We start from the raw sequence: 24,694 nt of genomic DNA, 5'->3' as shown, positions 1-24,694 counted from the left end.
GATTGTTACGTTGGCTACATGCTTGGATCAACAGCAAGAACTTAACCACATATTATCACAAATCCCAATATTGCCCTGGCAGCACTAGAGGCTTGCCATTCTGTCCTCTTTGATAAAAACATCTTATACTGGCAAAAACTGAATTTTGGTAAATTGCTGATAATGTGCCAGCAATGTATTTCCTCATCCAAAACTATATCTCTACAAACAAGCTTTCTTTGTTTTAGAAACAAATTTTGATGGAACAATTTACGACTCAAATGTTCCATTGAATGTGCATTTTTGAATGTCAGAATAGATTTTTACAACATTTCAACTTTATAAAAATGTTTTCTCGATACAAACACAAATGATATTCACTTTAGTCCTACAACACTATTTGAAAATAAAAAATGAGTTTTTGGACTTGCTCATCTATAAGTTATGAAATACAAATTTGTAGTTGTAATGCATGATTTGCACTTTTCTTTTTTGACATTTTATGCAATTTTGTTCTATGTATCATCTGCAGTTTCTTGACAATGTACATTTCCCAGGATGTTAAAACACCTGACATTTGACCTTCAGTACAGCCTGTCCGCAATGGATGTCCGGACGTGACATGACCATTGGACATCCATACATTGTTACAATTTATAATAACTGTACACTGTAACAATGCATATACGTCATATCACATACCTACATCCACACTGTCATCAAGTGACTTTGATGTCTGTTACAGCGTGTTTCAATATACCTTTAGGTATTACACGGTGAAACTGTGGTTGACACACGGAACAAAATTGCAGAAAAACTGACAAAAGTTACAATTACTGTCACTTCAACAGCTGTGCTACAACATGCATCAAATCCTGCTTTTTATTTATTTGAAATCTATGCATTTTTAGTGCCTAGATGGCCAGGAGATGGCTACAGAGAACAGAGTGGAGTTAGCTAACTATAATTGTAAACTTTGACCTTTAAGTTACTTAGTCATAGACATTTGCATATGTCCATATAAGGTAAAAAAGGCATGTCATCTATATTTACTGACAGAATATCAGCAGAAGTATACAATATTGGTGGTGCACTTGTTTTTGTGTGGCCATCCAAGTGAAAATCAGTGATTGGCTAATTCAATGCAGGTGACAGAGTTCCTTTAAACATGACTTGACTGTGCTTCTTTGTCGCAAGACATTTGTAAGATGAGGTGCATCAGATACAATCTAGAATTGAATACATCAGATCCATTTTGTGGATAGCTGTGATAGACGATGAATCATGAAATTGTAGACATCCAAAGATTTGTTGACCTTTTCTTTCTTACTGAGTTTTAAAAAAGACGACTGACCCAATCAAATTGAAATTTGCCATGACTGATGAAAGCAAAGTTTGTGCAGGTTCATAAGAATAAAAGGCCATAAAATGTCAATTTCATTTCTTGATAGAAAAAAGCCAGGTCAATTGACTAATATTGATATACTGAATTCAAAGAAGGAAGATGGAAATCGTCTAAATGTACCAGTAAATGGGATATCACTTGGAGCATGAACCATTAAAGAGTGCGTTGAACCCTTAAATACGCTCAAAATGAAGTTGTTTATAAGAAAGAGTGACAGCATGACCTGATCAACAACTGTATTATCATCTACTTCATCATTTATGTTAGCTATTGTGATTGCTGTCATTGTGTTTTTGCTTCCTGATTAAGTTTCCTGGCGTCTGACTTCCTATTATAATTGATTATACAAACACCAATCCAATGTTACCTATTTTATCAAGCACGATGCACTGCAGAAATCTTTCCACTATCACCTCACCCAATGACCAATTTATATCAAACATCTGTAAAGCCATACCTCTGTGACAAACTTAGAGAAGACTCATTAACAATGTCCTTTTTTTGTCTTTTACCCCAAAATATACACCAAACAGAGTGACATTATCAAGATGCACATCTTAAGTTTGAACATATCAACTGCATGGTGCATTCAACAACAGTAATTTGATGAAACAATTACAGTGTGACCTCTGTATGTGAACTTACCAGTCAAGTGATAAAAATACTTCGTTGTCATTTACGTGTGGATACAAAAATCAATGAAATTACAAAGAAAAAAAGAGTAAATACATGCAAAAATAGGGTTGGGAGAAAGCTTGTGAAAAAACTACGCACAGATCTGCCAAGCAACCCACAGAATCAAAGTCCAGCCAGGTGCATTAGATAGATAAGCCACTGCCTAGTTTTGTTACAAATCCACACTAAACTGATACATTGTATCTTACCTTGCTTGTACTACTCTGTTCTGGTCTGTACCCTCATCTTCCAGATCTTCTAGAAGAAAACCAAAATGCATGATGGGATTTATGCGAAACAGCACCAAAATCATGACCATATACCATTCCATGCAGTGTATTTTCATTTTTGATTTCCAAATCTTTGCCAAGTTTCTTGTCATCAGTTAGAAACATGAGCATCCGTCTTCAGATAAATTCTGATTTCCCCTAGTCTCTTTTTGACATGCACACTAAAACCAACACATATGCAAAGCTTCTCGTCATCATGATCAAGATAATCATCATACACTTTCTCTCATAACTTTAATCAGAGCAAACAGATACTCACTGATTGTATCTATATTGTCTGCACTTCCAAATTTATTCTTTATGAGATGTGCAAATTCTTTGGGTTTGGAAACAACAGCACTAAAAAAGAAAACAAATGAAAACACTAAGTTAGTTCAGTCATTATTCATGTATAACCACAGCATTACTGTGTCTCCTTCAAAAATAATATTCATGAACTCAACTTACCACATGTTTGAGATTCTGAATACTTGTCATGACAATTACTATGTATAACATTTTATCTACAGTTCAACCTGTCTATTAAGGTAGAACGCAGCTCAGGGACACACATTCGGACTCTCAACTTTTACAATTCTCTTCTGATATACCACATGTTGGGGTTCATTTTAAAGCTCTTGGGAGAGAAAACTTTTCACGGCAAAGTTTTTCGAAATTTGAAATTTTTATTTTTCTCCAAAGAGTTAAGGATGGCTGCTCTTTTGAATTTTAAATATCTGTAAATCTTGGGTAATTTGTTTCTCTAGTACAAAAATTTGCACGGTGACCCCCTATTTTTATTCTTGATTTTGAAAGAGAATGATTGAAAGATTCCTTGAGGAAAGTTAGAGCAAAAGTTTAAGTCTTTCACTTTCGAGGTGCATACCACCTTAAGATAGAATGTGCCTCAAATTTATACAATTCTTTTCTGATCTATCACTTATAGGGGATCATTTTAAAGTTCTTGGAGTGAGAAAAATTTTCACAATCTTAGTTTTGTACAAATTTAAAATTTTATTTTTCCCCATAGAGTTAACACTTAAGTGGCGGCCATTTTGAATTTCAAATATTAGATGTCAGGTAATATGTTTCTCTGGAATTAAACGGTGAACACTGATTTTTGTTCTGGATTCAAGTACAAGAATGGTTGAAAGACTCACTGAGGAAAGTTTGAGCAAACATTCAAGTCTTTCACTTTCAAGGCACATACTACCTTAACAACACCTTTGGAAAGAGAACAAGTGAGAAAGGTGTCTATAATAGACAGGGTAGACTTCTGTCCATCTTGTCACTGTACCCCTAGCATGTATGTCACAATACACATGTACACATTGGTAATTTTACCATCCATATGTTGAGTAGTATGTACACTTCTATCTGTATGTGTGACTACTTCAAATACTGGATCAATTCCGTAAGCCGCTGATGGTACTCAGAACAAGATAATAAATTTCCTACAAGCATGACACCCGTTTCCTTTCAAGTTGGTCAGTATTTTTCTTATTGAATGCTACTTGATAGGAGAGAAGGTGAGGTGAATGAAAGGTCAAAGGTCAAGAGGTACAGCTGTTTTAATCACTTTTTGAGTAAATGCAGGAATTTCAGTGTAAATCAAAACTCGATACAAATACTGCATCATATAACAAAAATTTCACCACCTCATTTTGGATTTCATCAACTGTCGTATCAAGTATCAAGGTTGAACCACCTTATAGGAAAATAAGAGTGTATGCCTGAATCACCTGTGACCCACTATTCTTCAAGAAGTTTAGTTAGAACACAACCACTGCAACCACAGTTACACAAATCAACAGACAAAAAGTGCAAAAATTAAACTTCACTGTAAATTGTCTGCCTGAGACTTTCAACAAATTCTTTTCCTTTTAACTACACAACATTTCACCATTAACATCAGTTTTTGATGCAAAATTTTTTCACAGAAATTGAAGTAGGCTGCTTCAAGTTGCAAGATTCTGACATGGATGATGTTTGAGGGTAAATTGGATAAATAAGAGGGAAAATAATAATCCATAAAACTTGAGTTGAGGTATGAAAAAATATTAAAAGGAAGTTCATCTTATTTCATTCTGCTTTGTAATGGTAATGTACAGTGAAAACAAAAGAAATGGATACAGATGACATTGCCACTAGAGAGAGAAAATGAGCCCTTTGTAATGAATGATGAGAGATCCCACCACTATCTGACAGGGGGGAATAGGGCTAGGGCAGGATGGCCTTACCTTCCAGCAGTGTGGGCAAACTCTGAAAGACCCGAGAGACCACCCCTGATGTTATCGGCCACACCGCTGTGAAGAGATGAGATATGACGGTGCCAGAAAGTGTAACGACAGATGGTGTGAGCAGAGATATTGACATATACAGAGATTGATCAAAGAATGGTGAGCCCTTGTGTTTTGATGAAATGCTTTTTGCATGGCATGCAGTGACTTAGAATCATAAGAAAACTGCTAGAAAAATGAAATAGGCTTTTGTGTCGCTAGCTGTCATTTTCTTGGCTGCATAATGGAACGGTAGCTGTGTAGAGGAGACAATGTCATTTCAAGAAAACCCCCATTACATGAATCCTGCACATAAGTCACTTGGCAAATTTCACTCAAAGCAAAGCTAAGTAAAATGCTGGCTTATCCATTGTTTTTGTTGAGAACATGATAATTGAAATGTCAGTAACACAGATACCAGGCTCATTGGTCTGAATAAAAACAATTTACCATCTTGAACTTATATAACCTGTCTGTCTGACAATTATCATTTAATATTTAACGATATATAAAATTGAATTCTTATTATAAACAATCAGTCTCTACCAACTGCCTAAGAATTGGTCAAAAAGCTGCCGAATACGATAACTGATTTTAAGTGCCAGTTACTGAAACTTAGAATGATTTTTTTTCTCACTATTTTTGGATTTTTTTAAATGTCAACTACAGTTTTTGTTCTTCTCCCAAAAGCATGTTGAGATCCTCAATATTTAGCTTGTTAGCTTGTACAGGTGCAAACTGCATTTGGTATTGTTGACAGTGATTTTGGTCCTCACTAGAATATTCAAAATAAAACAAAAATAATATATTTACATCCATGTGTTGACAAGCTAAATACTAAACCCAGTAGTTAGGATTTCAACATGTTTTTGGGAGTAGAACGAGAACTTGCAATTGACAAGAAAAACAAAAAAAGTGAAAACTCATCAAAAGTTACAGCTGCTGTTAACTGACATCAAAACACATAACTTCTGAATCTTCCATTTCACAGCATGGACAAATATATTTTTTCTTTCCTATTGCCAATCAAAACTAGCCTTTAAATCTGACTAACTCTTGAACACTCTCACTGGAATTCTGATTTATATTTTTCCTGACATCATCAGTTCCTGCGTAATATATCATTGGTTTCCTGCACTCTACATCATCAGTTCCCGCACTCACATCATCAGTTCCTGTGCATTGTCAGCCCATGCATGGGACACCCTACACAGGAATTGCTAGGCAGGTGTTTGGTGACAACACTCTTCAATCACTGAATAACAACATTCATCAGATATCCCACACAAGGGGACAGCTGATGCTAGACAAGATACAGTGTAATAAACTACTTCTGACTGTCGATAAAAGCAAAGTGGAACTCTTAAATTTGAAATCCCATTCGAGAGCAAATACTTCCGACAATATCTGTCTATATGGGTATTGTATTGCCCAAATTATTCTCCTACAGCCTGTTATTTTATGATGTACTTGTAGTCATGATTTCTTGCTTGTAATTTGTTTGAATTTTACCATTGGCAAACTGGACAGAAAGGCTAAATGACAAGCACCAAAATGATAGTTGAGATTGGCAAGATGGTTTTTAAAGCAATAAAATAATGATAGAGAAACAAAAGGAAGGATGTGGCAATAGTGTGACTTTACATGCTCTGCTGAAGATGCATAAACCGTAGATTGTCCGACCAAGTTCACAGGCATATCTTGGTGTCAATGGCCATTTTGGGGTGGTGATGAAAGGGGCACTCTACTTACTAGTAGTTGGAAAGGTAAGGTGAGAAACAAAACAACAAACTAATAAACAAGATGGAGGCTAACATACAACTTGAAGTAGGCAACTTCTTTCATTTATTGTCATGGCAACAAACAAAGATGTATCTTTTGTATCTTTTATCATGAATTTTTAGTGAAAAACAATCTTTTAATGATAGGATTGTTAGCTTTTCAAAATTATGGCAAACATTATTAGATAATTTAAAATAACATTACATGACAACATACACATTAAAATCTGCTCAAAGGTGATATGTTCATGCAAATGGCAAAAATATTTCAAGATTTGCTTTTTTTTTCACTTACCCTGAAAACCCTGTGATGCCATCACGTATATTTGCACCTACACCTCTGTAAGGAGAAAGAAGAAAATACAGATGATTAGGCCAAAAAAAAAAAATAGTTTGTTTCTCATCCTAGGCATCTTGCAAAAATGATGCGGTGACGCGGGGTTTTTTTTTGCTGCTACTTTTTTTTTTATTCAACCATCAACAACAACGCGCTTACAACATGAGAACATAGGAATGCATGCAGAGATAAATGCACAGCAAATTTTTAGCATATCAACAGTGCTGCTTTTTGACTATTAGTGCAGAATGCAGTTTTGATAGCTTTCAATGACATAGTGTACAGTTCTGAATGGAATGTTACAGCACTGTGTGATGTTCAATGTTCTGTCTAGTTCAGTTTTGTATATCATAAAATATTTGTGTTGCTTTGGTATGATCTGAACGGTTTAATTTGTTCTTAGTTTGTTTTGTTTTTTCATTTTTTTTCGTTCCCTTGAGATGCAAAAAAAAAAAAGGTGGCGCGGCGGGTCTACATTGACGCGCGCGGGGATGAGAAACAAACTATTTATTTTTTTTGGCCTTATGACAACTACACCATAGCAAATGTATGGAACGACATAGGGCAAGACTGACAAACTATGGGTCCATGCTAAGCCACAGTACAATTCAACATTATATTGGGAAATACATTTGTATTTATTCATGTTATATGCCAGTAAGAAGGTTTGCGTAGGTACCTGACTACTATCGGTAGTAATTTACTGTGTATATCAGTCAGTTGTATATTATTTACCATATACCAAAATTAAAACAGAAGATACTGAAAGAGTGCAGCTGTAATCCCTTAGCTGTATAATCATGGTTTAGTCAAGTACCTACTGATGTCAGTATAACATATGAGTATGAATATTTTGATGGTATTATTTCTGGCATCATAACGTTGAAGCTCTATCAGCTCGAATTTTTTATGCGTGTTCTTGTTTTTTGGTTGTTTGTACAGCGTATCCAAATATCATGTTGAATTGTGTAGTGCTCAACTTGTTCTAACAACTTCCATGTATCTTAGGTCCAATGTTATTGTTGACAACTGAATTTCAGTTTGGACCAGAATTCATTTGTCAACATGCCGTTGAATGTTTACATAATGCTTGGGTTGGTGGGGCAAATACCTTGTATTTTTGCCTTATTTCAGAACAAGCGACCTAGCGGCCGATATAGCTCCGCTGTGTTTATGTACAGAATAACTATTTTTGACACATGTTGATGAAGAAGGTGGAAATCTTTGATAACTCAATGCAGTGGCCAGAAAAAGTGGCTAAAATAAGCTGCAAAAATACAAATTGAAGATTTCATCATACTTTGAATATATCACATCCGATCATCCCTAGGAACATGTCAACCAAAGCTATCTGATGAGTAGTTTTTTGAGAATAAAATATTCTGACCAAAAATGGCAACAATTGCCCCCAAAAATAAAAATTGCAGATTTCATCATAATTTCAAAATATCACACTTAGTTCATATATAGAAACCTGTATACCAAATTTCAAAGCTGTTAGACCAGTACTTTTTGAGAAACGCATTTTTGACCAAAAATGGGAAAAATTGCCCCAAAAATTCAAAATTGCAGATGTCATCATTATTTCAATAAATATCATATAGTTCATCTATTGAAACATGTATACCAAATTTCAAAGCTATCAGATAAGTAGTTTGGAAATACACATTTTTTGACCAAAAATGGCAAAAATTGCCCAAAAAATACAAAATTACAGATTTCATCAGAAATTCAATATATATTACTAAGCTTATCTGTAGAAACCTGTATACCAAATTTCAAAGCTATCAGACCAGTACTTTATGAGAAATACATTTTTTGACCAAAAATGGCAAAAATTGCCCCAAAATTACAAAATTGCAGATTTCATCATTATTTCCATAAATATCATTTAGTTCATCTGTAGAAACCTCTATACCAAATTTCAAAGCTATCAGATGAGTAGTTTTGGAAATACACATTTTTTGACCAAAAATGGCAAAAATTTCCCAAAATATACAAAATTACAGATTTCATCAGAAATTCAATATATATTACTTAGTTCATCTATAGAAACCTGTATACCAAATTTCAAAACTATCAGACCAGTACTTTTTGAGAAATACATTTTTTGACCAAAAATGGCAAAAATTTCCTTAAAAATGCAATTTTGCATATTTCTGCACAATTTGAACAAATCTGAAATAGATCATCCCTAGGGACATATGTACCAAATATAAAAGCTATCTGACCAGTAGTTTTGAAGAAGAAGATTTTTAAAGATTTTTTTACCAAAAATGACAAAAATTGCCTTAAAAATACAAATATGCAAATTTCACCACCATTTGAACAAATCTGATTTAAGTCACCCTAAGCAAACTGCATATCAAATTTCAAAGCAATCGGACGAGCGATTTCAGGAGAAGAGATTTTTTTACCAAAAACACCAAAAAATGCCCCAAAATACAAATATGCAAATTTCACCATGATTTGAACAAACTGAAGTGAGGTTACCCCAAGTGAACTGCATATAAAATTTCAAAGCAATTGGACTTGTGGTTTCAGAGGAGAAGGCAATTGTTGACGGACGACGACGGACGACGACGGACGACGGACACGGACGACGGACGACGACGGATAATCAACCTATTTGATAAGCTCCGCGTCGCTGACAGCGGAGCTAAAAAAGAATAAGAAACTGCTTTTTTTAAATCAAGATACTATAAACAGTAGCAGATTATTACCCTTTAATAGCATTACATCTTGTTACAGGAAGCAAGGTGATAGGAGAACTTTGACAGATAATGTGCCTTCATTCAAATAACATCCATTATAAGGTAGAATGCACCACTGGGACAGATATTTGGACTCTCAAATTTTTTCAATTCTTTTCTGATCTACCACTTCTGGGAGTTCATTTTGAAGCCCTTTGAGTATGAAAAACTTTCACTGTCTTATTTCTTTAAAATCAATTTTATTTTTCTCCATTGAGTTTACATGGGGATGGCGGCCATTTTGAATTTGAAATATCGTTAAATCTTGAAATCTTGGGTAATTGTCTCTTGAGTGCCAAAATTTACATGGTGACCCCTAATTTTTATTTGTGACTTTGAAAGTAAATGATTGAAAGATTCCTTGAAGAAAACTCGAGCGAAAATTTAAGTCTTTTACTTTCAGACGTATACTACCTTAAAAGATATAGAGGGAAAAGGCTGCCATGGGATGACCATGTACACACTCTTCTATTACTGTAACAACTTTAAGCATAGGAACAGACATAATATTCAGACACAACCAAGCTGATCTTTGACTGTGCAGGTACAACCCACATGTGAACTTGAGAATGATGTCCATGAAAATTTGTCAAACACAGGATCAGAAAGATGTTAAAAAATAAGATCTGACTAGCTGAATGACAAACATAGAGAAGTAGATCACAAGATAAGGAGTGTAGTATTCCATTAGGAAATGGAAAATCTGGAATAACATCAGTGTGTGTGACAGACTTTATATATATTTTTAAAGGTTTTGATAAATCATTTGTTGGATGCGGGATATCATTCATGTAGTTTTGGTTACTGGAACTTGACAAATCACCGTAAGTGAAGCAGATTTCACAATTTTTCAAAGCACAAGATGGTCTGTAAAGGCTCTTGCACATCACATTGTAACCCATTAATGGTTTATATCAAAAGAGAGGTCTTGCTCATATTTGGTGACAATTTTTGTTGGAGACTGCCTGGTAGAATTCTAATCTACAATTTGTAAATTGAATTCTTTCACATAGGTTAATAACATACGTTTTGACGCAACAAAACTTAAAATGAATGGGTGATGGATTTGGGTTTTTTTTTGCAATGGGTATTTCATAAACTTGATCATGTAATACTAGCATCAAAAAGCTTCATAACATTTATGACTTCGTCCCGGTGAGCAATACACCGAGAGAAAGCTTGCAGTCTTAGAAATGACGCTTTACAGGGACAAAAATATGTCTGCCAGGCAACATGCAGATTTACAGGGATATATATAAGTAGACACACACATCACATACATAAATTATTAGACATGTACAGACACTAACCCAGACACAAACCCAAACACAAACACAGATACAAACACTGGCATGCAAACTAAAAACCTACTTCAGGCCTAGGTGCATTCCCTGTAATACTTCTTTTGGTTTCCGCGGCGGTGCCCCGTTAGCTTCCAGGTCTCGTATTCTCTCTTGGTATTTTTCTAATTTTTTCTGCTGTTGCGCTATCACCGAGTTTGACTTCTGGTTCTTTTTTTCAAAGACAGTCTTTATTCTGGCAATCTGCTGCTTGTCTGCGTGCTCCGCAAGTTTAAGGTACTCATTAACATTCTCTGGAAGGAAAATGATAAAAATGATGATGTGTGTATGAAAAATGAGTGGGCAAATAGTGCCAAATTGAAAAAAAGGATTCTGTCACGGTATGACCTTAAGAATTGGACATTTCAAACTGTTTTTGGTGTTGAATGGATACACCAAGCACCCTCATGCTTATTGATACTACTTTAGGGAGTCTCAAAGAAGTGTGGTGCATACCACTGCAATGTAACTCCAAATGTGCTCACCTGTATTTGAATGCAGTGGAACTCCCTTGGTAAGATCCAAATAGTGCCAAAATGACAACTGTTCAATCTTCTGAACATAAAATTCAAAGGGCTATCGAATCGCAATCTTCTTCAAAAATGCTGCCAGTTTTTTAACAATTATATACATCTTATGCATTCTACCAAGGTCAAATATTGACAGCTGTATCAAAACAGTCATGTTTAAAAGTTGTTACAAGAAGACAATGCCACTCTACGTAGAATGTACCATCTTGTACCATGCATTTTTAGTAAAATAAAATACAATATTATTGCCGAAAAAACATTCTCAGCATTTACTATTTCTTACCATCTCGTGCCGTCTGCTCCGCCTTAATCTGTTCCTTTATCCGAAGGATTTTCTGTTGGTAGTGTTCTATCATGGCTTTTGCACGGAGTGGATCCGGCGTGGGTCCGGAGTCCACTTCATCCAAGGCAGAATCATCCGTCACTACACTGTTAGTGACTGCGATATTTTCAGTCTGTACAGAAACCCGGACAAAACCAGATAAAGTATTCCAAGTTAAGAGTATTTTCATGCATTAAAGGAAAATGACAATAATCAGAGTCTGCATGGTTTCTCATTTCAGCCATGATCAAATGACTTTCTGCTGAACCACTCCCAAAGCAGAATAATTGATGGACAAAACCCCTCATGGTGGATGTCACTCAGGTATGATGTGCTGATCCAATTTCTACCACGTACTGCTTTTCTATTGAAATTCTTATGTTTTAGTTTGTCTTCAAAAATTTGTACTTAACAAAGACTAGAAAACTTTGTCTTTCTTCTTACAAATTGCTGAACCTGTCTTCGTGAACCCTGGCATATTGGTGCAATTTACAAATGAAAGATTTTCAGATGGGGCAAAATTTTGGGCCAAAACAACAACCTTACGAACTGTGAAAGATGAAATTTATGTCCATGAAAATTATCTTATTCCTGCTCCTTGATGACATACTTGATATTTTGAACAAATTTGTCATGTGATCAATACACCTTTATCACTGATCTCATCCACGATCTGCTGGAACCTACGTATCAAGATAATGGTCATATGTCATGCAGAATATGAGTGAGCACACTTTGTCGAAGATCTGGGTGTAATTGAAAGCTAATGAAGCAACCTATACACTGATATAATGGGCTATTCTTTCAACTTCTCAAAGCAAAATTGCAAAACAACAGAGAAACAATATTTTACATTGACATCTTTGCCTTACTACCTGCAATCTCACAAATCTGAGATTATTAATCATTAGGTGACTGTGTTCTAATTATCTTCTGTTTTACTTTCAAGACGTTATTTTTTCCAACTCAAATCTTATGCAAAATTTGTATGTACACAACAAGAAACAGTGATATTTCCTGGTTTTTGAAGATTGTTGCTGATTGAGTTACCTCTGTTTGTCTATTAACTTCCTACTGAGATCACAAAACATCACACTGTTGCATAAAACAAGCACATCAACCTTCCAGAGGAAACAGATATATGCACAAATGAAATGAATATGTAATATGCGGAACTACACCACAAATTTCTTGAAGTAAAGAGAAGCAAATAGAAGTTCCTCTCATCAATAATTTAGTAACAGTAACCGTTTGTGGAGAGCTTCAAACTGCGACAGAAGATAACAGTTAAATGACAAAAATATTACATTACACAGATTAAGACTATTACTGTGTATGGAATGCGGGAGCACGGAAATGACAAATATAAACTGCAAACAACCTTTGGTTCAGTGTGCAATCTTCTTCCATGACCTGACCGTGAAAACATCATCCAATCTCCTGTTTTCTACCAAAAACAATGGACTAACTTTCCGCAACACAGCAGACCAAGGAAATTTGAGAAATACGCTTGTATGCAATGTAGTCATGGGTCAGTATATTTGCATTGAGGCATCCAACACAACTAGAGCTGACACCAACATTGTGATACAGTCGACAGAAAAATTGTCCTTATATTTTGGGACAGATGGGACACTCTCCTTCAGCTTCTGGAAAGATTTCTGACCCCCAAGGCCAGTATCATTTTCAATAAATATCAAGGAAGTAGACTCTGTGTTTTGAATTTTTTGATTTAAAAAATATGTATTTCTTTGATTCATACATTATGTAAATATAGTTTTGCTCTTGGCTCAAAATACCAGTGTACTTGTAAATTTAGGTAAAAACTTCAGTTGTATGATGTTACTCTGAGTTTTGTCATATTTTCTGAAAAAAATTCGAACAGCATTGTTGACAAAGACAGATGGTCAAAAGCTTGATAGGGAACTCTTACACATTGTAAAATGATCTGCTCAGGTAAAATTGATTATTGGTGAATTACACATATAAACAAATCGGCCAATATTGGCAAAATTTTTAGAATAATTCAGTAACAGTAAAATAATTTGCAATGCAGGCTAATAGGATTGATTGCTAATGATGTCACACTTCTATCATAAATATACAAAAAAAACATATTTGTTCAAAATTTTTTAGAATGCTTTCAGAAATTACGTACTACCATGGAACAACAAAAATTGTAACTTTGTTGCCAAATATGCTGTGATGGAAATATGGAAATCAAATGTAAAGGGGTTCCACTACACATGCCAGTGATAAATGCAGATACAAAACACACAAAATTTCTACTACTGTCACCAGCAACATATGTCGTGTGTAGGATGCCAGTGACCCTTATGATATCACAACTACCACTACAACGCTTTTCATCCAGACAGCACAGGACCACTTTCCAGAACAGCAATAAAATCACAGTTGAACAACATTTTATTAGATACAGTGTGTCATGAAAAGTCTACATATGTTGGTTACACTTTGGTGGAACCCACAATACAATGAAGACACTGCTTTGTATATATGCAGTGTATATTCAACCTATCTGTATTGCAATGGTGATTATTGGAAGTGTTAAATCACATGCAGACTTTTATGACACCGTGTAACTTAGAAAAACACTGATCAACATCAGTTGCTGTTCAGATCAATGCAGGTGTAATATTTGGATGAAAAGGGTTGCAATTTGTGTTGGTCACACACCTTATCCATCCAAGTTTTCAAAATAAATTTAACAAAAATCTCTATACACAGACTTACTGATTCCTCTTCTCTGTCACTAGAGGGCCTGCTGTCTATGAAGTCAACTGCGGATGAACTGCCAGCTCGCGATCTGCTCCCCTCGCGGCTGACATCTCCGCTGTCGCTCCCGCCAGACTTGGTTCGATGCACGGGCAACGTTGCTGCTTTGGTTGTTGTGACTGGACGTGTTGATTTGTTGTCTACTGCCTTCCGCCTGTGTATGAAATTGAAATTACAAAGCTCATCAGGGCAAAAAACATGATTTCCAATAACAAATTACGTTGAAGGGGTCTTACTCTGTGGAAATTTACAGCTGTTTCATCCCACATCTTTACAGTCACTGTACCGGTAGTATCACAAAAAGCAATTTGCTCTGCATTAAACTCACACCAACCCTAATATATTCCTAAACTCTTTCTACTCTATTTTGACATTAAGTGTACCATCTTCAGTTGAGTTTCATGGCAGGACTGGGCATACCTTCCCTTGGTCATAATTGAGTTCGCCAGATACTGTATTGATCAACAAAGGAGTGTTTGATTTTTCAATTTCCCACGACAGACATCTAAATGTCTTTGAATTGTTGAGACGAGACAACAATTGACTATGGAAAATCTAGCATTTGCTCCGGTTATGAAATTTGACATACCGGTACAATGCCTATCAATTTGACAACATGTACACTATCATGTGTTATCCTTAGAAAAGTTTGAAAGAAATCTGTACAATATGTGTCTGAATGATAAAGCCAGACATTAAAAATCTCAACAAAATGGCTGCCTGGCAGTGGTAGTCATGTAAAGTAAATGCCATCGGAAGTCTAGAATGAAATACAGCTTTCTGAAGGTTTCACAGAACATTCACATAGCATTATCTTGATTGCATGAATTAGCTTTGGGCTGGAATGAAATGAAACGGCAAAAAAAATCTAACTTTCAATCAAAGGGATTGCCTTGGATTGAAATATGTAAAGTAACATTAATTTTGTAGGAAACCATAGTAAATGCAGACAGCATGGTTGCTATGCCATTTCTCTGTCTGGCCTGGGGCAATGTGAGAGAACTGAATTTTAACCAAGGTTTGCCAGACACACAAATGTCTACGGTTCAGTAACTCACAGGAGATTTGATGATGAGAACACAAAGTTGGCCACATTTCCACACTTTGTGTTTATACATTGTATCACAGTCCCTCTATCATAGTGATAGAGCGACCGTGATTACATGTAGAGTAAAAATGAAACTGACAAGTATGAATGTTTACTGCTTTTGAGTTTATAATACATGTTACCTTGGAAACGCAACCTGATGATGAATACAACTGATATACCATAGATATCAAAGGTTTCATCTCTTGAATTATTTCTCTATTTTGCAATCCTAACAAAGATCTACCGGTAATGATTGAAAGCATGATGTCTGTGCTGGAAAGATGGTTCAAATAATCAACTTAAATGAAAAGTAGAATGAAATGCAATTCGCAACCCTCACAGCAACTGGCAGTCAGTATAGGACACAATGACACAGATGACCTTTGACCCTGGTAAGCTTTGAACTCATAGTATGAAAGAACTGCTGGAAGAATTCTACAACAAATATTTTCGTTATAAAATTGCTTTCAAAGGTTTGTTCCTGTACTAAAGCAGATTGCAAACAAATTCTGTGCTGTAGTCTCACTAAAAATTCACAGCATGGTCCTTTCTTTTACACTTTTTCATGAATCTGACATGACCTTCATCTGACATGACCTACGACATCTGACATGACCTATGACTCCAGGATACTATCAGGTACGGTGCATACATACATGTTTGGCATACTCCGTATCTGCTGTAATACTCTGACAAAAGCTGGTGGTCGTGGTGGCAAGTCTCGTATATCTTCTGCGTACGATGCACGCTGTGTTTCCGGTGACGAATCACCTACATTCTTGCTAGAGTTGGACAAATCATTGTCTTTCCTACGCTGGAAGAGACGACTTCTGATGCCTGTCAAAACAATCACAGAATTTCTTATAAATGATCATCAATAAATAAAGTGTTTTGCAGACTCTAAAATCTGAGGTCGGTAGTAGTCACGAATACATTAACAAAAACATTCAACATTCCGAAGCTAGGCTGTAAATGGCATGATTGTATCAATTTCACGTATTGTAACTCTTAATTCCATCATTCACTTTTCCTTAAAGGTATACTGTCACCTGTTACAATTTTGCCACAGTTACCATGGAAATAGAAAACCTAACCAATCACAGATTTTAAGCGGGTTGCCGCTTTGTAAAAACAGCGCCCTCACATGGGCATTTTGAATACCAATGAACTCCTCTTTGACCATATATGGGCATATTTAGATTACCGGTGACTGTATACCTTTAAAGAGGCAGTAGCTGTAACTTTTGATGATTTTTTCACTATTTTTGTTTTGTATATCAACAGCAAATTCTTGTTCTACTTCCCAAAGCAATATTGAAACATACACTATTCAGCTTGTAAACACAGTATGTATACAATGTACATGTACATGTACAGCGTAATGTTATTGTTCACATATGAATTCTAGTGGGTGCTAGAATTCTCTATTCAACAATTACAATGCAGTCTACACATGTACAGGCTGAGTTGACCAGCAGAATACGGTGTTTCTCAACATCCTTTGGGGAGTAGATCTAGAAGATGCAGTTGACAAAAAAAAATAGTGAACAAATCATCATAAAGTTACAGCTGCCGGCCACTGTAGGCTGCCAGAGCCATCTAATACCGGTATACCTGTAGAGTATGTGGTCCGTCTAAAAAAGCTGCCTTGTATAATGGAGTCAGGAACTCACTTTAATATAATAGGCTCCCCTTAGTTTATGGACCCTGTGTTATTACTATTGTGGAGAAATTGACAAAAAACACAGCATATAAATGCTTTACAATGTACAGGTACTGGTAGAGGTTACAGTTACTGGCCCTTTAAAGGAGCACAGCAAAGCAACACTGAATTATATTTGAAATGATGTGGCAGGGAGCTGATACATACCTTAAAAGGTTAACCACATCTAAACTATGCCTCATTTTTTTTTTTGTAAATTATAAAAATTCCATATTTATTACATGATGCTGCATGATAGTCTCTACTTCACAAATCATACAACGTGTTACTTTTTATACTTTTATCCTTCCAATTGATGCACAACACGACAGATGTGCCTTTTGCTACATTTGATTTAGAATTACAAATAACCATTCCAAAGGACAGAAACATTAATTCACAACCTAACTGCAATTCCAGTAAATGGCATGACACTCCTTGCCCTTTGAAAATCCTCAACCATACCGGTAGTCAACCATACTGTCCCTTGACAAATTCATTCCCTATTTTTAACTTGCATTCCCAGTGAATGGTAAAACAGTGGTGTATTTATGCATGGGAATTGGAGGACTGTAACAACACACAAACAAACCTGTGGCCTGTGCCTTTTGTAACATCAGCAGTTTGAAAGTTTTGAAAGCAAGCGCAAATAAGAACAACTCCCCGGTAACATTTACAAGAAAAACTTTTACATGTAATACTTACACTTACAATCCATGGTTTCAATTGTGATTATTTCTAAACAACGTCTCATAATTATTTCAAATAAGTTTCGGATTCTATCATTTTTTTTCAAGAATACTTTGAACATGACGGTGAGCATACCGGTACTTTGACGTCATGAGTATTTTTTCAGTCAGATATAAATTTAAGTAGTGCATTATAGAGACAAGAGCTGAAATACTGTCCATTTTAGATGTTGTAATACTACTGTAATGAAGAATACAGATCTGATATCTGGTTTGCTCTGGTTTTGCTTTGATTCTCACAGAGAAAGCATCTCGATCTCGGGGCTCTGAGACTCTTCACAGCCCTAATTCATTGGATACACAGAGTGCTGAGTATTTCTCAAGTCATCAGTGTGTAAACTAAGCTTTGTTCACTGGGCAATGCTTGAGGGTGTCTCTTTTCCAGATCGTTGAGGGCGCATTATTGAAAGCAGAGATATGAACAGGCGTAGCCAACCACGGGCTGTGAAAGAGTCTATCGGTAGGCTTGCTTTCTGTCCACGCTTCCTACACAGTAGTTCAGACACATGATCCAGACCAAACAGATTACAAAATACATTTCTCATTATCAGTGTGTTTTTAAACTGAAATACAATCCCACTTTTAACCCTTGCTCAAGTTTTTTGAAAAATCAGCTCTTAGTTATGCTAAACAAATGATATGCCATATAAACAAGATTCATTTATCAACTTCTAAACAGTTCAGTATTTGAAACAATTTATAAAGGATGACTTGTCACAACCATAGTTATTTATGGAGCATGGCCACATACATCTATTTCTATACAGTGGTGTGTCACCGTCAGATACATCTATTTCTATACAGTTGTGTGTCACTGTCAGATACATCTATTTCTATACAGTTGTGTGTCACTGTCAGATACATCTATTTCTGTACAGTGGTGTGTCACTGCCAGATACATCTATTTCTATACAGTGGTGTGTCACTGTCAGATACATCTATTTCTATACAGTGGTGTGTCACTGTCAGATACATCTATTTCTATACAGTGGTGTGTCACTGTCAGATACATCTATTTCTGTACAGTGGTGTGTCACTGTCAGATACATCTATTTCTGTACAGTGGTGTGTCACTGTCAGATACATCTATTTCTATACAGTGGTGTGTCACCGTCAGATACAGAAACTGAAAGACCTTTGGTGGCAGATGTTTCAAAATTCAAGTTGCAGTATTTTCTGCCATTCATGAATATGAATAAAGAGTACCGGTATGTGCATATATTTAAATCCACATTCTGTTCCTGCCATCGCTACAATGCTACATTAATGTCAAGATTGTAAACTATCCTGCTGTCTGCTTCATCAAAACTTTGATCTTTAATCTGAAAGGATTTTAAATTGAAAGGTCTAATCCTTTCACCACTGTTTCCCTTTTCTTGCATTTTTTCTCGAGAAAGTTACTTATCGTTGCATATTTTCCAACAAAATCAATGACCAGTTATAAGTATTTCCTATTATCTTTATTGTGGTACTTAAAGTAAAATTTGACATTGTCAACTGTGGTTTCTATTTTTGACTTGCATCCTGCGAAATAAAACGGATGTTTCATGTAAGCAGAACTTGATGGAAATTTGACCCTGAATATGATATGCTGGTTAATCATAGCTTTATTCAGTCACATGCTGACATCATGGAAAAGAGTTCTGGAATTTTCCATATTAATAAACTTACACAATAATGTACTGTACTCATTTAAAATTAGGATTGGAAAATGGGAAGTGTTTTTTGCGAAGGATAATACTGACTTTCAAAATGAAATCTTAGACATTATTTACAGTAATTGTGTTTAATTCTGAATGATATTCTGTGTCATCTTGCAGAGTTTGATATAAATGCACTGGGGCAGGTTGCATCTTATGGTAGGAGAGTCATTACATACCCTTGCCCAGCTCTGAAATGGTAATTTTGTCTCAATGTGGAGAATTCAAAAGGTCAATACAGACCCAATCATGGTTGTTATAGAAAGGCTTGTACATCAAACAGAGATGGACAGGACAACTACAACAACAGAGAGTAAACTCTGGGTGTTGTCAATATTCTCACAAACAGTGGTACCCATTATTAGCATCACGTAAAATCTCTTCAGTGCCGTCACAGGAGAAAGGGCATGGGGACCCATGTCAACAAAGTCGAAATTATCAATGTCTGTGATTACTGTGTCCAACATTCCAAACACACGCCCTATTAGGTTTAAAAGGGCTGATTGTGTAGATTTCACTGTTCACTCTAGAAAGAAACACACAAACCATTGGACTGGATGGATCAATCACTCAATGCATGCCACTGATTATTGATTCCCTTACAAAAATGTCGCACTGCAAAGGTCAGGACTTATCTGAAATCGCTATCAACCCACAATCTGAATCTGAATTTTTCATGACACATCTTTCGTCATGTTTGAACTGATGGATGGCAGCTGTACACAGCATCTGATTTTAAAAGACAGTAATGATGAAGAACATTGGGATTATGCCAAGCCATATTATAATTAAAGAGCATCCTAGGGAGTACTCTTATTACTTCTCTATTACTTTAATACACAAGGCTCCCTAAGACAGGTATATTATGACCATGAGGACCACTGGGTCCAGGATTCTTCATGTGTACCTTATCATTAACACAAGCACTCCACATGAATATAGATCCTGCTAAATCACAAGCGGCAGCCAAGAATGCATTTTGTAACTGATTGAATCAGCTTCTACATAGGGTCATTGCAGATCACAGATTTTACTCTCTTGAAGACTCCAACTTCAGTGGAGAAATAATTACGATACATGACCCTCCTATTTGGCCATTCTCTGTCATAACTGTACCACACACAACACTAATTGATTCCGCCACAGCGAAACCGTTAGTCGCGAGCAGAATGGGTAACTACACGCATTTTGAAAGGGATCACTTTGAAATGTCACATCAGTGGGTTTTCAAATTACCGAATAGCTCCCCAATTTCAATGTAAATGTGAAGCCACTGTGGGCATACTGCCATATTTGCTTCAGAAATAGAGCTGACTTGTTTTGCATATTTGTAGGAATGATTTTCGACATGAAAAATACATTTATAGTACATACTGTACCGGTATTTTAGCTAGCCAACTATTCCACGAATATGGAATAACAATTCAATGGCAGATGTATTGGCATAAATTGCCAATAAATACCCGGTAACAGTACATGGAAAGTTCAAAACGCTATTAAAGCTGCATTAGCTGTAACTCTTGATAATATTTTCATAACTTTTGATGTAGAAAGCATTTTTCATTCTTTTCCCTAAAGGATATTGAAGTAAAAGTAATTAGCCATTCAAACACAATTGTTTGCGTAAATTTGCAATGCTATTATTATTATTATTATTATTATTATTATTATTATTATTATTACTATTATTATTGAAAAATGAAATCTAGGCTGGACTAGAATTCACAGTAATATTGGACATATTACCGTACACATACAAAGCTGAATAGAAAATTGAGTTGTACACTACAATAGGCATTTTTTAAAATGATTTGGGTTGAAACAAGAAACTGTTTTACCGAAAAAGCAAAAATACTGGAAAATACATTAAAAGTTACAGCTAAATGGAGCTTTAGTTAATATAATGCTTCAGAGTGGAAATGAGTTTGAATGAAACACATGACAAAAAAAAAGAAGAGAGCAGAGAGAAAAATCAAGTACCTTGGGGTCTCTTTGAAGGGGATGGAGCGACAGGAGTTTGTCCATTAGCGTTGGACAGAGACTGTTCAGAATTAACACTGTCTACACTAGCACCAGCTGTGGAATCTGTTGACAAAGATAAAGAAACAGAGAAAGAAAGAAAACACAACACATCAGTAAAAAAAAACAACACGCCTTTTTAAAAACATAAAAATAGTGAATCTCCCCTCTGAAGAAAGTGAAAGATTCCAGTTAAGAGAAGCAGAGAGATAGTACATATATACATGTACAACATGTAGGTAGATGACATACACTGTAATAAAATGTACATTTAAAGTACAATAAGCCTAACATAAGAAATTAAGACTTTTAAATCTTAAAAATTCTGTTCCATCACCACTTGAATTTGCTCGTTTCTGAGGAATTTCAAAGCTCTTCGAGGAAGAAAAACCGTCTTAGTTTTGGGAAAATCAAAAATTAAATTTTTCCAGTGCAGTGAACAACAATGGCAGCCATTTGAATTTCAATGAATTTTGAATTTCAAAAATCAGTAGATTTTAGATAATTTGTTTCTCTAATACCATCATTTGCCCAGTAACCCTTAGTGTTTTGTCGCACTTTGTTTTAAGGGAATGGTTGAAAGTTTCATTGAAGAAACTTTGAGCGAAAGTTTAAGTGTTTTAATTTCAAGGCACATACCAGTACTTCCTTAAAGCACGTACTACTATAAATCCTATCTGAATATTTCGGAGTGCATGTACTGACTTTCAAATACATAGAAACTGAAAGTTGACTGGAAATTTGTTACAAATACAGGATGTTGTTGAATCTTATCATGTACAGAGATAGAATGTCACTTGTGTATCCAATGAAGAGTACATGAAGGAGTTACACGAACAAAAATATGTACTGAAGACAGTGAAGTTACCAAGCGTATTGATGTATTCAGTTCATTTTGCAATCTCCACAACAGCATAAGATATCGCCATAGATCACACAGTGATACCAGTATATCACTAACTACAAACACAATGACCACTTTAAGTATTTACTGCTTCAGTATGATAATTGTAATTTTACTTTCAGAGAATATACCATGATTTATAGTGCACTATCCCTTCTCAATTATTTTTTACGATATTCTTATCATTTTATATATTCTAATCATGATGTAAATAAACAGATGAGCTTATAGAGCTACATCTAATGTTTCTTTCAATCTACCTCGTAACAGTACATAAAAGCTACTTGAACTGACATTGTCCGTTCTAAAACATTAAAACAAACCTTATTTGCAGTTAAAAGGGTTAAAGTTGCTGATGTTGGTGTTTTTCTACTTAAAGGCATGCCCCTAACTATGCCATATTGCCATATTGATTGGCATGTGAAACATTTTTTTGTATAAAAACCTACTGGTATACAAAATTTACATTACCCCTTTCTCTCTATCTGGTCTCTCAGTAAGCAGGATACAGGTTATTCTGTCAACAACTCTTGATCATATTTCAACGTTCTCATCAATATATGAAACCTGATTCTAAAATATTTACTAAACTGACAAAAACAACTTCCATGACAACAAGCTACCATGCTCCTAGCTCTGGGATTTGAATTTCGTCTGTTCACTCCTTCAAGCTCTTGCTTTCAAAAAAATTTGCACAATTAAAATGTGGAGTTGGGTGATAGATACAGTAGCCATACCTGCCATTGCCATGGAAACTGAACAAGAACTTCCACACTTGCTTTCGGTTGTTTGTGTGCTGTGTGACAGCCGGAGCGACAAATTGACAGCACGAAGGGATGCAGCAGACATTACACAGAGCAATGTTCAAAATTCCAAAGACTTAAAGGAGTAATAAGTCGATAGATTTCCCATGGGTGTAATTCAGGTCATAGTTAAGAGGAATGGCTGATAAACAAAGCTAATCAACCATTTTCATCTTGAAAATTGCATTCTATGGTCTTTCCGAGTAGAATGTTCTCAGTGATGATGTAGGGATGGAAATGTAGGTCAAAGGTCATTGCCGCCTGCTTGGATCAAAGCCTTTTTTGTATTCCTTTCTGACAGAATGGAAATATAGATTTTTGTTTTATAGAGCGGTGAAAGCATGTGGAATCTCGCACAATGAAGGCGTGTAATAAAATTGATTGTTAATGGCACATGACACTAAAATCCCATTGACCCACAATGCACCACAACAGATATACTTCTCTCGTTCTTTGTATCAACTATTTTTAAATTTACGATTCATCACTGAAAATCAATGTTAAAGAATACCATCATTTTTTTATGCCAGTGAGTGCTTTTGAGAATCTTTAGGAAAAAAATCACGACCAAACTGAAAATGTACCAGGATAGGTCTATTCCAAATGGCTGCCAGAGGAGATGTGTGCCATTTGGACTAAATAATGGATCCAGTTTCCATGGTTACTGAGTATACTGTGACCTTTCCATTTCAGACTCTTTTGATAATGTTTGGAAAAGTGTAAAGATTAGGGGAGCTAGGGACGGCTGATTTCACCACTGTAACAAAAACATCATCTTTCTACCGCAGTTGGGTATTATAATGGAAATGGGAGCTGCTTGCCCTAAAGGAAAATTTAAGATGAATTATCAATCAATCAATCAATTAACAAATTTAGGATGGGATAATCTTGGAAAATAAAAGTCAAAATCCTTACAGTAGTATTAGACAGTATTGATTCAACATCACAGAAGTGGATATGCTTGTAAAAAAATTGAAACCAAGAACAGACAAAATTTCAATGCTCTTGATTCATGGGAATTTTACAATTGAATAATGATCAAATTTACAACTACAGTGAACTGTGTCCTATCAGCTTACGTGTACAGACACCTCTTTATTCAGGTCAGCTTCCCATTGACGGCAGATTTTTCAAACTGAAATTTACAAGTTCCATGGAATTTCACCTGTCTACTGAAGGACATCTCTGTTCAAGGACACTTTTACCATTCCCAAGTGTATCTTTAAAACTGCTACCATAAACCCTGAAATACTTTGTACAA

At 35.6% G+C, this 24,694-nt stretch overlaps 1 protein-coding gene across 19 annotated transcripts in view; it reads right to left on the bottom strand.

Moving 5' to 3' along the window:
• The window catches only part of LOC139116090 (transmembrane and coiled-coil domains protein 2-like), a 93,846-nt gene that overhangs the window by 11,455 nt on the left and 57,697 nt on the right, over positions 1-24,694 (bottom strand). For 6 of the 19 annotated variants that reach the window (XM_070678625.1, XM_070678615.1, XM_070678614.1 and 3 more), the window contains 9 exons: positions 21,688-21,792; positions 16,213-16,393; positions 14,425-14,620; positions 11,632-11,803; positions 10,850-11,072; positions 6,684-6,728; positions 4,569-4,634; positions 2,609-2,688; positions 2,269-2,317 (listed from right to left, as the gene is read on the bottom strand). In XM_070678625.1, coding sequence (XP_070534726.1) covers positions 2,269-2,317; positions 2,609-2,688; positions 4,569-4,634; positions 6,684-6,728; positions 10,850-11,072; positions 11,632-11,803; positions 14,425-14,620; positions 16,213-16,223 — 842 coding nt within the window. In that variant the 5' untranslated portion in view covers positions 16,224-16,393; positions 21,688-21,792. Of the gene's footprint in view, positions 1-2,268; positions 2,318-2,608; positions 2,689-4,568; positions 4,635-6,683; positions 6,729-10,849; positions 11,073-11,631; positions 11,804-14,424; positions 14,621-16,212; positions 16,394-21,687; positions 21,793-23,367; positions 23,390-24,694 lie in introns of those variants that run through there. The other 13 variants (XM_070678609.1, XM_070678616.1, XM_070678610.1 and 10 more) reach the window with 7 other exon arrangements.

Source organism: Ptychodera flava, chromosome 17 (assembly GCF_041260155.1).
Source record: "Ptychodera flava strain L36383 chromosome 17, AS_Pfla_20210202, whole genome shotgun sequence".
NCBI classification, from domain to species: Eukaryota; Metazoa; Hemichordata; class Enteropneusta; family Ptychoderidae; genus Ptychodera; species Ptychodera flava.
This window is presented reverse-complemented; position numbering and strand designations above follow the sequence as displayed.